Source organism: Strongylocentrotus purpuratus, unplaced genomic scaffold (assembly GCF_000002235.5).
Source record: "Strongylocentrotus purpuratus isolate Spur 01 unplaced genomic scaffold, Spur_5.0 spur5_scaffold_10, whole genome shotgun sequence".
In the NCBI taxonomy this organism is placed as follows: Eukaryota; Metazoa; Echinodermata; class Echinoidea; order Camarodonta; family Strongylocentrotidae; genus Strongylocentrotus; species Strongylocentrotus purpuratus.
The window spans coordinates 18,910,417-18,925,473 of record NW_022145595.1 but is presented as its reverse complement, the minus strand read 5'-3'; the positions used below and the strand labels follow the sequence as shown (position 1 = coordinate 18,925,473).

The 15,057-nt window shown below is 37.6% G+C and overlaps 1 protein-coding gene across 1 annotated transcript in view; it reads right to left on the bottom strand.

The window, feature by feature from the left end:
* LOC581484 (extracellular matrix protein FRAS1) overlaps positions 1-15,057 on the bottom strand; it is an 83,600-nt gene that overhangs the window by 38,951 nt on the left and 29,592 nt on the right. The window contains exons 13-24 of the mRNA XM_030979140.1: positions 11,622-11,765; positions 10,981-11,121; positions 10,075-10,215; positions 9,277-9,450; positions 8,622-8,762; positions 7,987-8,130; positions 7,293-7,457; positions 6,170-6,313; positions 4,947-5,090; positions 1,795-1,935; positions 1,320-1,460; positions 431-571 (exon numbers count right to left, since the gene is read on the bottom strand). Of these exons, the coding sequence (XP_030835000.1) occupies positions 431-571; positions 1,320-1,460; positions 1,795-1,935; positions 4,947-5,090; positions 6,170-6,313; positions 7,293-7,457; positions 7,987-8,130; positions 8,622-8,762; positions 9,277-9,450; positions 10,075-10,215; positions 10,981-11,121; positions 11,622-11,765 (1,761 nt within the window). The remainder of the gene's footprint in view (positions 1-430; positions 572-1,319; positions 1,461-1,794; positions 1,936-4,946; positions 5,091-6,169; positions 6,314-7,292; positions 7,458-7,986; positions 8,131-8,621; positions 8,763-9,276; positions 9,451-10,074; positions 10,216-10,980; positions 11,122-11,621; positions 11,766-15,057) is intronic.

Below are 15,057 nucleotides of genomic sequence, written 5' to 3'. Positions count from 1 at the left end.
GTAATGCCATACGAACACGTACAGTACCATGAAAATTACAATTATTTTCAAAAGTTAGAGTTTAATGTATGTAACTGATGATACATTGTATGTGTTCATAAAATTGTATTATACACATGTACAATATTCACAAATTTAGAATTACCAATGTAAGGAAGGTAAGATTGTTGAAGAATACTCTCGTCTAAGTATATTTTTCATGCTATAATATGAATCTTCTCCCAGATTCATATATATAATGTGCATGTATACTTAAAGCTAACATCTGTTAATGTGGCCGAAAAATATAACATTAATGCTAATTTTAAGTCAACCATGAAATCAAAGAAACTGAGAACCTATTTAAATTCACTTCGGTCATGTCTATTCAATTTACCCACAATAAACCTGTATGGCATAGAAAAAAGATAAATGATCAACTACTGTATACCTTCACAGACGTTATTGAGAGGGTTGGCATAGTAACCGTCTCCGCAATCTTCCACACACTGGCTTCGCAGTAGGAAGGTACCGAGCATACAGGTCACACACTCAATGGGCGTGGCACAAGCTACACAGCCCTGGGAACATTCTGGGAAAAAAGGGAAAAACAAGATTAATGGTTTGATACTTTTGGTGGGATTTGAATGGGTGAAGGGGGACTAACATTCAATTATTTATTTCTCTTTTACCCCCCCCCCCCCCACCCCTTCTTTCCTCCTTTTTATTGCTTCTTCTGTTTCCTAAATATACTTGTTCTGATTGTGTGTGATTTTATTGAAATTGTGGAAACAAAAACTGAACCGAAAAGATAAACATGTAAATGTAAGTAGCTTGACAATGATTGACATCAACATTTCTTATTTTAGGTGAATATAAAAGTAAAAATTGACATCTGATAATTCATATCCAACAATGGTGCTTTGTGCAAGTGTATTTCAGCAATGTTAAGCATTTCTAATATTTAATTATCAAAGCCTTTGTAAGTCAATGCCTTTCTGATAGATACATTCATTTATTCATTCAACATACATTCTACTGTACATGTATGTACTGTCAACAAGAGTTTAGTACCAGTTTTTATAAAGCATATAACAATGCCAGAACATGGATGAGTTTTACTTGTATCAATAGTTGTAGTTGCAATACAGTCAAACCTGCATTAGTGACCACCTGCCTACAAAGACCATGTTTTATCTTTCCCTTGAAAATGGTTTCTCATTGAAACATGTACTATAGGCACCTCTAAATAAATACCCCCTGTCTATAAAGACCACTTTTCCTTGGGTGGTCTTTATAGACAGGTTTCACTGTACATTAATATCCAAAAGATTTCTTACCTATACATGTGTGTGTGCCATAGTCACTGTAGTATCCCACAGGGCATAGCATTACACACTGTGTATCTAGAAGAAGACGTGGAGGTTGGCAAGATGTACAGACACCAGACCCTCGACAGGTCAGGCACTCGTCTCCGCATTCTAAATAGGACATGTGAAAACAATCATGAGTTACAGTAGTTTACTGCAGTCCAAGATTTGCTACAGGCCTTAATTTACTAAAGATGAAGGTTGAGAGTTTGCAAGTGGGATTGAGGTTAGGTTAGGTTTAGGGAAGGATTAGGTATAGTCTGGGTCCTGGGTCAAGGTAAGGAATTGCAACTGGAGGATCGTCATCACAGCACAGATTCTAAAATCATTGTTTCAAGTAATGTATTCATAACAGGTTCACTCAACCCTTTTATGTGACAGAAGGAAAAGTAGGTCAAGAGAGTAACATCAATGAAAATGATTTTGGTAAAGTGATGTTTCTTACCTCGGCATTCTCCCCTGTTCTCATAGTAGCTGTCTCCACACGTCGTGACACAGGACCCATCCCTAAGCTTCAGACTATCCATACACTGGGTGCAGTCGTTGGGTCCTGGACCATTGCAGGAGTTACAGCTCCAGTCACACTCTGAAAGAAAACAAACATGGATAATAATAATAATACTCAGTTTTTATATAGCGCTTATTACAATCACTAAGCGCTTCCAAACTTGGAGATTATTACCCCGGCATTAGCTGTGCTGCCATTACGCCGCTCTAGCATTTCAAAGATTTAATTCTGGCCACGTACCCATTATCAATGTTAAGTTTTAATTGGTCACATGATAATATATGTAGATGCACACCCTCCCACCCTCTGAACATACATTATGTATCTATATTACTAATACGCAAAATCGCCGCGGGGGGTCCAAACGGGTACAAAACGGTTCCTCAAAAACGTCTTTCCCCGACCCCGCCCGCCTCCGCCGTGGCGCGGGGAGGGCGGCACAATTCCACGAGGTCTGTCTCCCGTAACCCGCGTGCCACGTCGACCCCGCGATCGACGTCCATGCCGTTAAACGCGGTTTCGGGGTGCCGGGGAGGACGGGCGGACGAGAGCACGGCGGGCGTCGTGGATTGCGAGGAGGCGACGAACCCGCGAGAGCGAGTCGGCAAGGCGTGCACCCGCCCTCTGTCTAATTATCAAAGAGAGACGAAGTGACACACGATGGACGAGAATCCACTCGCGTCAACGGGTGTAGCAAGTCTCATTGAAAAAGCTGCGGCGTATCCCGAGTAAGACCTCTTGCTATAGGGTTCGCTTTGTAGCATGTAAGAGAAATACACATTAACAGACGACTCACCCGGGTGATGGGATGTAGCCAATATGTACGCTCAACGGGTTGAGCTTACCCGTGTTATGCGTCTTTCTATAGGATATGCTTTGTAGGCCAGGCGCCAACATAACAGTGTACGTGTATTACACGCTCTCAGGTCACACACATGCACACACCACAGTCGATTCGAGTCGAGGCGATTGCGACAACTGGCGCAAACCATGGACCTATTTTCACGTAAAATCTTTACTCTGAAAATAATTATACAAATTCTGTGATCTATGCCAACATAATCATAGTCCAAGATTCTGTTTTATTGGTCTTTTCATGAAAACTACATGGAAATCACAACAAGAATAGCGCAAATAGATCTGTGATAGTACGCCTTCACGTGACAGTTCAGTTGCAAACTGCCTTGAGTCCACAGTGTATTGCCACGGCAGCTGAGCGCCGCTGTCGGCGGTGCTGTCGGAGCTGAGTGTGTGAGCATGGAGTAGCGGTGACCGGAGTAGCCAGGTCTGTCCGTGGGTGTAAGGAGAGTCTAAACAACACTTTGAAATTGCTATTATTGCCCCGATTTCAATATAGTTTCGTGAATAGATGTATGAAACCTGGGCTTGGATTGTGATTATTCTGGCCATGTATAGTTGTATACTGAATTTTGATAATCATTTTTCACAAGAAAATCAGACAGTCGTCATGGTCGTTTAAAAACATGATAATACTTTTAGTATGATACAGTTCTTGCATCAAATCAATTTTTAAAGTATGGGGGGGGGGGGGGGTCAGGTAACTCAAAGCGATTTGAGAGCAGGCGTGGTGTCCACGGGTACAAAGGGCTGAACCCCCGAAAGCTCAGGGGTTTTAGGCATTTAATTACGGTCAGATGAGCATATTTTTAATGCCTTATTTGTGACACTGGCAGGTCGATCACTAATTGGCGTGGGGTCCATAGTAGAGTTGCGTACCAACTACGCTGAGCTGAGAATACGCTGGCCTACGTTACTATACCCTGAGGGACGCAAAAAAGTACGCAAGATGGACGCAAACAATTTAATATGTTTAACAAAATTCGTACTTTCGGCGTAGAAACTTGACGCAGAAAGTACGCCTTTATTTACGTAACACTACGCTACTTAACTAAACAAACTGCATCTTTAAATGAATTAATGAAAAATTAGCCCAAGAAAAATGAGCCCCCGAAAGAAAAAAAAAAGTAGCCCCCAAAAAATTTCCCAAAATTTGATATAGATCGAGTCTCCGAAAAAAAAAAATCTTTCACTGGATTCTACGCTCACAGTCCCACACACAGTCGAGTCAATTTGTGCACAAACTGTCCGATTTTTGGCGTAAAATCTTTACTTTGAAAATAATTATACACATTTTGTGAATAATGCCAACATAATCATAATCCAAGCCTCTGCATATGTAGTCTTTTCATGAAACTACATTGAAATCACAACAATAATAATGCAAATAAATAGTAATTATCGAGATCCTATCTGACATAGTTTGTTTTACGATGCGCCATTCATGGTCAAACAGCATATATTATAAAAATTCTCTATATAAAGATAATCTAAATTTTTTGTTGGATAGCACATAGGCCTCTATCTATCTATCTATTTGGCCCCCTCCCCTAGAATCCCGTGGATTTTCCACGGGTCCTGCTAGTCAATGTACTAATTTAAAAAAAACATATGAAGAGCTTGATTCCAAAAGGAGCTAAATCCACATTTTATCAAAATGGAATTATTTGTCTTAAAATACTCATTTCCTACATGGGGACAAAATGCACTATATAACGTTCAAAAATTTCACCAGGAAGTATGAAAATATTTAGGTACAATATCATGTTTCATTCCAAAAGGAGCTAAATCCACTTTGGGTACTTCTGAGTAAATCACCTACAGTATTTTCATTTCTCCACTTTCCCTTTAGCCATGTACCTTCATGTTGTTATTTATGTTAAAGGTGTCACCCTGGACCAATAATATATGATAAGAAAAAAAATCTACCAGTTATTTCTGATTTTTACTAAATTTTTAGATTTTGTAGATTTAACTCCTTTTGGAATGAAACAGGGTCTGACTGTATGTTGAATGAGATTCAAGGTCTAATTCCCTATGTCTAATATCAATCTGACAGTGTGTCCAGAAAAATGCAACAAGCACTTTTTGTCATAATCTCAGGTTGCTCACAATGCTACTATCTTTGATAAGTTTCAACTGATTATTTTGAGTTTGAAGTTATGTATTCTCTTGTAGGGACTTTAACAAAATGAGAGGGAAAACAATCTGGGTCTATGATCTAAATTTACCTCTGCAGAGCCTCGTGACAGGATCCAGGTAGTACTGGTCAGCACAGACGGAGGAGCATTCTCCAAACTGGAGCACGTCAGAAGGATCTCGGCAGACGAGACACTCAAAGGCGCTCACACACTCCAAGCAATCCAGGTGACATGCTGAAAAAGATTGTAAAATATCAGAATTTAATTCTACTTTATTCTTTTCTCAGAAATAGAAATATAGTAACATTTAGATGCTGACATCTCGGAATGATAGGAAATGATGTTATAAAATGTGGGCAAAAAAGATTTGATAGAAAGTAAAATGAATGGTAATGATGTTGACAAGAGTGATGGCAAAGTTGGTTTGCAACCAAGATGTATATATAAGGCCCTTGGATTCTGTCTGTTTAATGGTTCTGTCTCTCTCATGGTTAAGCAGCAAAAGTTCAGATCACATTTAGTTTGTTCAAAAACAAATTAGTTGATAACTATAAACATCAGTTCATTTTGAAGAACATTGTTGAGTGTTTTTTCATACAGGTCTACTGGTATTGGTGATAACCTGTTGATAGTTGTGAAGTCTCATTTATTTTGTCAGAGAACACATAGATTGTATTAGCTCAACTGGGGGGTGTTTCACAAAGATTTGAAGTCGAACTTAACTCTAAGTTGGACTTAAAATTTATGGAAAGCCATTAGCATCTTTGAAAATATTTTGTAAAAGTTATTTTGAAAGGCATTCATTGTTTATTGAAATCATTCATATTTTCTATCATCAAGGAGATTTCATGTTCTGGATGTGGAATTAATAAAAAGTCTAAAATACTTGAATTTCTGCTTTTGAATATATTTCATTTAAAGACTCCAATGGCTGTCCATAATTTTTAAGTCCAACTTAAAGTAAAGTTCTACTTAGGATCTTTGTGAAACACCCCCCTGGTCTTTTTGAATAGTATAGAATGTTGTTTAAAGGCCGGCTGTACTAGTTTGGCTGGGAGGGATTAGACCACACAGCGTGGTCAATGCCAGGTGGCTATCTCATCAACTCAGCTCTCAATTAGCATAAGCAAAAGAGGATCATGGGGGACCAATGGTCACCGATTAGGCATTGTTTTCTATATAGAGGGTAGGACAGTGGGGCTTTAAATTGACAAACATGTGGAGCTATGTGTGCAGCACTTTGTAACTGCTAGGAAAATGCGCCATATCAAATATCTTTTGGATTTGATACAACTAGATTACGATAAACTTACCTTTGCATATCCCACCATCATTGAAGTAACCCCCATGGCACTCCATGGAGCACATGTTGGTGTGTGTTAGGACATGACCAGCGTGACAGGAAGAGCAGTCAAAGACACCTGGTGAAGTGCATGTCCTGCAGGATGAATGGCATTCTGCAAACAAGAACAGTTTATTTACATGTGAGAATTTATAAAGAATCTAGTCATCGGATACATGCAGACTCACACACAAACACACAGACATGTACACTATATTTTCACGTCTCTTCTCCCTTGGGAGTATTCCTACCATATAACCTTCAATATAATTTCTTTTTTTAAAAGATTGATATGTTCGAAATGAAGAATACAGTGGTTGTGTTCACTAATGAATTTAGCAAATGTTTCTGTAGTTTGTTTTTATTATTGGCAAAGACATCTAAATAAAGGTACATTAATTCTTTATAAATTCTTCTGGTAAATATACCTTAATGCACCTTAATTCTTTCATCAGACATCAATTTGCTTTAATCTCTGTCATGAAATTCTTCACTGTTACTACTAAATCTAAATTCCTAAGAAACAAAATATGATTAATCAAATTCGGTTAAGATCATTTCCTTTCAATTCCAATCGGTTCAAATATAAAGCGTATTTATATTATCTCTCAAGATAAAATGCGCTTTAGAAGCCTAGATTATTATTAATTATTATCAGTTTATTTCAAAAATGTTTATTTTGGAAAGCGTTCATTCTTAAAGCAGGTCACATTTACACAGGTTGGCAAGGTTGAGTATTTTGTAAACACCAGGGGGGTGTTTCACAAAGATCCTAAGTTGAATTTATCTCTAAGTTTGACTTAACGATTATGGAAAGCCGTTAGCATCTATACAAATACTTTGTAAAATTTTTTTTTAAAGGCATAAAATGTTGATTCAAATCTTTCATATTTTCTATTATCAAGGAGATTCTATTTTCTTGAAGTGGAATGTATTAAAGGTTTAAAATACTTGAATTTTCATATTTGAATGTATTTTATTTTAAGGCTACAAATGGCTCTCCATAACTTTTAAGTCCAACTTAGAGTTAAGTTCGACTTAGGATCTTCGTGAAACACCCCCCTGATCTAATTAAAGTGTTGTGATTTTTTTACCTCTGCACATGCCGGATGGATCCAGATAGAACCCGGTGCCACAATCGGACACGCAGGTGTCCCCCAGGGGATACTGGCTGCTACCCCCTCCACCGGAACACTGGGTGCATCTACTACCCTGGCCCTCGGGATTGGCGAAACAGGTGCCGCACTCCAAGTTGCACTCTGGGGAAGAAAGGAAAAGTATGTTTGCTCCCATTTTAGAGTTGGATATTTAGAGAAGACTACTCAAGGGAACCATGATAAGGCATAAATATTCATAAATGAAAGCTAAAACAACAACAACAAGAAGATAGGAGGTTTTAAACAGATGGTTTTCATCCACAGGTGGCGGGAGGGTATGTTTCCTGAGATAGAGTGCTTTGGGAATGGGAATAAAATTGTCTTCGAAAACAGGTGGTCCATTTTTAAAGATGCACGCTGTAGTGAGACAAACATGTTGTTTTGATGACTGGTTGGCAAAGATCTAGGCCCTGTTTCATAAATATTGTTGTCAATTACAAATACTAAAAACCTGTGACAAATTGGCTCAGAGCCAAACAAATGTGATGATTTCAGTAGTCCGTCATTGATAAATATCCGAATGAAGGTTTCTTAATTGTTTAATTAGGATATCTGTTTCCAAACCTAGCAGCACAGATGGGGCTAAAAATAACAATTTCTTTGCACCTCCAAGAATATGCCACACCCTTACCTTGACATAATCCCAGAGAGCCTGGGTACTCAGATGAGCCACACCCGGGGGCACAGATGCCCCTCTCTAGGGAGTCAGGACCGTTACAGGTGGCACACTGGTTAGAGTCGGGTCCACTGCAGGTTGCACAGCTCGGATGACACTCTGATGTGACACAAAGAATAGTAAGAATTAGATATACCATGCATTCTGATATAATATACATCTTCAAAGAAATGACAAATATGATAGTATCTTAGCTCAAAGGTATAGACCAGTTCTGGTCATGCAATTGCATTGTGAAAGGAACGTTGTGGAATCGATCAGAAAAGGTTGATCATCTAGCATATAAGGTGTATTGGTGTGTACTGCAAGGTTTTGGAATCATCAAAATGATAAGAAGTTTGGCCCAGTCTTGGTAAAGTTACAAGCACTGTACACAGAAAGATGTATATGGGACTTCACAAAATCTATCCAGGCTGGATAGATATGATAAATTACCCAATATATCAATTAGTAGGAGGTTTCCCGGCAAAATTTGTATCATCATGTATTAGTCAAAAAATATTATTTCATTTTTTGAGAGGGGGGCATTTTCAAAACTGGTCTTTATCTTTAAAATGGGTATTACTTAGAAAACAAAATAATAAACTTACCGACACATATCCCACCAACATCGACCTGCCTCTCGTTGCAGCTTCTTACGCAGTATCCGTGGTTCAGGATTAACGGAGATCGGCAGGACAGACAGGCATCGATGAGAGAATCAGAACAGGCCAGACAGGATGGGTTACAAGCTGCAAGATAAGGAAGAGAAGACAGAGAAATAAGGTTGTGCTTGACTTCTACCATTACTAAGGACAGTAGTCGTGGACAAAAAGTAGGTTAACAATTTTGAGTTTCAAACAGGAACGAGGTATGAATGAATGACAGACAAAATGCAAATGAAAGACACACAGCCTTGTCCAAGTTTGGAATAAAACATACAAACGTCAGAAACAATAGTAATGAATAACTGTAACTCAGTCATATTCTTTCCCAGATGTACATATAGAATAAATAGTTTATCATCTTGATAATTACTGTTGACACTAAAGTCCTATAATTCAAACCTATACAATCAAATCAGAATAAATGGATTCATTCATCTTCCAATTTAAGGATGCAACTCTTGACTAACTTGAAGAGAGTCATATACTTCCTTGATCTACAACAATACTATTGTATAATAAGTATATATGTAAAGCGCTTAGAGACATTTGTATCAAGGGCTATATAAAAGCGGAATATTATTATTATTATAATACTTACGTAGGCAGATCCCATTTGCACTTGGGAAGTATCCCTCGATGCAGGTGGGTGAACATGCCCCTTGGACCTGACCCCTGAAAGGTGGTCTGCTCTGCACCATCTCTGTAGCTGCCCTGCACGATGTACAGTCAGCTGGGTTTGGACCTTCGCATTGATGGCAGGAGGAGTCACAGTCTAATCAAGTTGGGAGGGACACAAAGGAGGCTTTTAAAGATCCAGCACCAAAATACTTTTTATACAACAAATGTGTGGATATGTAAAAGGTATTGTAAACAGTATGTCTTTCAGGTATGTCAGATAAGCATTTGGCATCTTTAATTTATTGATTGAAGATCTAAGATCACATAAATTAAATTGAATCATATCAAGATACATGTATATAATTAATAATAAACTTTATCAAATCATTCATATATATATATATATATATATATATATATAAAGTGCGAGAATTCTCAACTCTGACATGACAACGGGTGTTCCAGAATATGTAGGCGTGAAGAATATGTACTTGTAAAGTACAGCTACGTCTCACGTTCCTAGACCATTTTCTTCACGCCTACATATATATAACGTAAAATCTAATAATTTATATCAAATCATCAAACATCAAATGAAAACAAATGATATAAAATATGAACATATCATATATCATATAAAATCAAATCTTATTACTTAAATCATAATTCCATATTGAATTACATCACATCCAACCGAACCATATTGAACATGGTATCATAATCAAATCAATTAAATGACATATCCTATCAACACCAAACCATATCTCTGAATACTTACCTAAACATTGTCCGGCTTGGGTGTAGGTGCCAGCAGTGCAGTTGGATAAACAGTAGCCATTCATGAGGACAGACTGGCCTGGACATTGAGTGCAATGGTCAATTCCTGGTCCATTGCAAGCTAGACATGCCAAGGAACAAGCTGGAAAGAAGAAAAAGGAAATTACATGAAGTGAACCATGGTTCCATCTACATTTAGCATTGTATCTTTGATACAGGTAGATGTATATTCAAAAGACTTACTTCTTAAAATTGAAAAGAAAGAGAATTAACAAGTTCCTCCACGTTTCTTTATTTCATCTCCTAAGAAAAATACACTTGCATCTATCCACTTTGCCAGCTTTGTCCTTTAATGTTCACCAAATTCCTTGATCGACTCTCCTCCCTCCTTTCTTCAAACTTAGACTTTTCTTTTAAACCTCCCTTCTCTCTTTTTCCTCCCCTTTTCTTATTTTTTTAACTCATTACAACCCCATTAATTCTCTTTAAAACTTTCTACTCTGTATCCTCTATTCTTCCCCTCTCACCTTCCATCACACTTCTTTCATTTTCTTATCTTCTCTTCCTACATCTTCTTCCTATTTTCCTCTTTTCTTCCCTCTCCTCTACCACAATCAGTCCCTCCTCATCCTATCCTCTTCTTCCTCTTTTCCTCTATTCCTCTATTCTTCAGTCTCCTATTTCCATCCACCACAATCAATCCCCTACTCATCCCATCCTCTCTCTTCTCTCTATCTGGGGCCCTTTTCACAAAACTTGTCATCAGTGACAAATGACAGTTTTTGTTTTAAGCTACTGAAATCCATGCTTCCCATTGGTTATCAGCAGATTTGTCACTGACTTTTGTCATTTGTCATTGAAAAGAGGCTTTATGAAACAGGTCCCTGATCATCTACATGTATCTTACCTTCACAGTGCCCACTCCCTGATTGATAGTATCCCAGACTGCACTCACTGACACAGACCCCATCCTGCAGGAAGTTATTCCTAGGGCAGGTCACACACCATGGACTGTCCAGAAAGCACAGCTGACACGACGGGTCACAGGCTGTCAAATATTTAAAACAAATAAAAAACAAAATTGGATGCATTTAATGTTATCAGCAAACCAAGCAGGCTTCCGCATAACTTCTCTGTGACATTTCATGTTTTCATCTGTAAAAATGCTGATTAACAGGTCTTACAGTCTTGAGAATTACATGTACATTGATTGATATTTCTATCAACCTCAATGAGTTTGTGATATTTTTCTGGCTTTCATAAATTCATCTTTATTCAATTATTAAAGAAAGTTGCATTTATGATTCATGTCATTTAAGAAGGATGGCTGTAAATCACCAAGCATGATATTCTGAGAGTCATGTATTCATTTATGATTTAGATTTTCTTTTAATATGTACCATATCCTATGCCTTGTTTGATGTTTTGCACTTCACAATTATCTCTTCCTTTATAAATAGTCTTTGAGAGTTTGCTCTTAGATTTGTCTTCATACTGATAATTCCTGCAGATCCTCAAAATCCATAAAAAATAAAAAATGGTACTCACGATAGCAGTGGTTCTCTCTGCGGTAGGATCGTCGACCGCACTCCGGCACACATCTGTTATCTTGTATCATGTGACTTGAGTTAGAACAAGTAACACAGTCCGATGCCTTGGGGCCTGTACAAGCTGCACAGCTGGCATTGCATTCTGGGGAAAAAGAAAATGACAAATCTTGTAGTCTATCTATCTATCTTAGTATCTTCTTCCGGTTCGGAGGTTGATTGCAACATCTCTCCATTTCACTCTATCTTCAGCCATTCTGGTGCACTCTTGCAGTTTTAGTCCACTCCAGTTCTTGACATTCTCTTCCCAGTTGATTCTGGGTCTCCCTCTCGGTCTAATTCCTTTTACTCTTCCTTCCAATACATCCTTTAAGAGGCTTTGGTGCCTTTTAACATGACCAAAGTATTTGATTTTTCTCTCCTTAACTTATCCTACTAGTGCAATTTGTTTACGCCCTGCCATGTGCAATATCTCTGTTTGTTTTCATTTGTTTCCAGGATATCTTCATCATTCTTGTAGTAGATTTTGATATATTCTTCAATCTAATTAAGTGAATTAGTACATGTAGGAAAATATCTGTAAGATTATCTAGTTTCTAGTTTCTAGTCCGATGCCTTGGAGCCAGTACAAGCTGCACACCTGGCATTGCATTCTGGGAAAACAGAAAATGACAAATCTTGTAGTAGAGTGTGATATATTCTTCAACCTAATTTAGTGAATTTAGTGTATGTAGGAAAATATCTGTTGGATTATCTAAATTAATTCAATTCAATTCATTTTATTCCATTTGTCATATAAAAACATACATAATTATAACATTGATATTTACAGATAAGTAAAGAACATACAAATAACATAATGAAAGATAAACCTAAAATACAAATATATATACGAATGAAGAAACAAGCAAAAAAGAACAATTACATGTAAGTCTTATTTGGTGTTGATTAAAAAAGCAAGACAAATAGTTAACCTGAAGATGTTGATATCATTCGCAATCTTGTAATAATATTATTCTAACAAATAGTAATTAAACATCTGAATTTCAATGTACATGAACACATGAACATGTACAAGAATATATTTCTTAATTCACAATAACGTCTCTACACACTTTACATATACATACATACAGTACACGTACATTATAACAATTGTCATATTAAAGATTCATTTACGAACACACAATGTGTACACGGTGTACACGATTGTCTGCAGACCATACAAAGACCTGAAGAAGAAGCCAATTCTCAAAATGAGAAGTATTTCTTATGCATATGGAAACTACTGAATGATAGGTGAACCACAAAATGATCTGAAAGTATGGATAACCTTTTTTTATTTGCTTTTTTTGGAAAATTTGCAGCTACAAATACCTTGTTGTTAAATTTGGTACTAAACAAAACCCCTCAAATTGTCCTATAGTTGCCCCTGATTCCAAAAAAGTACACAAGGTACAAGTTCAAAGTCATGGGACATACGCTAAGACAATAAATAGATTAGCAGCGGCATGAGTGGGATTCTTTTCTACTATTTTGAGTTTTTGACAGGATATAGGAGAGACTGAATGTCGACGATTCAAAAGACAAATGTAACCATATAACCACACATACCACATGTGGGTGTCATCCCACATTGTAGCAACATAATCTAAATTCCATATCAGGGAGTAACCTTCATAGACTAGGAAATAAAAGAGTCTGGGAAATAGTTATTGTGATGTTAGTGTACTTTCAAATAAATGAATAAATAAGTGGTAATATGGAGAAACAGATTCAGGAGGGTGTTTCACAAAGATTGTAAGTTGAACTTATCTCTAGGTTGGACTTAAACATTATGGTAAGCCGTTAGCATCTTTAAAATTATTTTGTAAAAATTATTTTAAAAGGCATAATCGGGAGCGCCAGGAGGGTCAAATCTGACTGGCATGAGCGCTATACAAGACCCCATTATTATTATTATTATTATTATAAAATGTTGTTTCAAATTTCATGGAGATTTCATGTTCTTGATGTGGAATTTATGAAAAGTCTAAAATACTTCAGTTTTCACTTTTGATTATATTTTATCCTAAGGCTACAAATGGCTCTCCATAGTTTTTAAGTCCATCTCAGAGTTAAGTTCAACTTAGGATCTTTGTGAAACACCCCCCTTCAGTGATAAGATTCTTTGTTTAAATAGTATTTAGGAGGAAGAAAAAGTCAAAGGATGGTAAGAGAGAGAAGTGGAGTCTCAAAGTCTCAAAGATGGAAAACAGAGAGACAGAAAGAGAAAGGGAGAACAAGCAAGACAGAAGAGTTGAGGTAAAAAAGAAAGAAAAGAAAGCAAGATGAGGAAGCAGAGAGATGAATATGAGAATAAGAGCAAAAACATGTACACCGCCATCGAGAGTGGTAACAGAGAACTTGAAACTTGCTGGAAAAGGGTGGATTACACTTGTAATTGGAATCCTTAGCGCAGGATTGAGACACAAAAGCATCCAGGTGATCCTGCAAAGCTATGGGTCTGGAATCTTTATCAAAATATCCCGCCCTGTCAATCACTGTCAAACTGAATGTCAAGATTGTTTTCATGAAGATGCTTCAATTTCTTTATCACCAGTAAGCTTGACACACACACCCCTGAAATCCCCTTCCTTCTTTATGCTTTGTAAGTTACGCGTAGGTGGCAAGTGGGTTACTCTTCTCTGTATTTTCTCTTCCTTCTTCCATTTCTACCTCTATCTGTTATCTTCTCGTCTCCTTCTCCATCTTCACTTTCTCACGCTTCTTTTGACCCTAATCCTTTGTTGTCTCTTTCTCTATTACACATCTCCTACTTCTTCTTCTTTTTGCCTTAAATCTCTTTCTCTCCATTTATTCTCATAGTCTATTTGACTTTTCTGTACGTTTGTCTATCTGTTCCTGACTTATTTTTCTGTCAGTCAGTCAGTCAGTCAGTCAGTCAGTCAGTCAGTCAGTCAGTCAGTCAGTCAGTCTGTCTGTCTGTCCGTCTGTCTGTCGGTCTGTCTCTTTCTCTCTCTGTCTCTCCATTCAAGTCTGTCTGTTAACGGTACAACCTCCTTCTTCCAACAACATTAAAGCAAAAATTTCTGTTTTCTCATTTGCTTGCTTGCTTACTCTCTCTCTCTCTCTCTCTCTCTCTCTACCTTGCTCTCTCTCTTTTGCTTCAGAATCAACTCTTTTTTTTCCTGCCTGTATCTCCTTGTCCCTGCATCTGTCTGTCTACTATCCTCTTCCAAATATCCATCCACCCCCTCTCCCCCTTTCTCTTTATTTACTCTAACAAAATCACAGACTTCCTCTGTCCCTCCCATCACACCACGAAACACCCTAGACCCAGTCAAAACAACCCCTTCTCCTGTCCCAGCTAGACTCTCATTAGGCCTGTCTTCATCAGCTTCAGATTGCCAAATATCCAGCTATTTCAACTATCC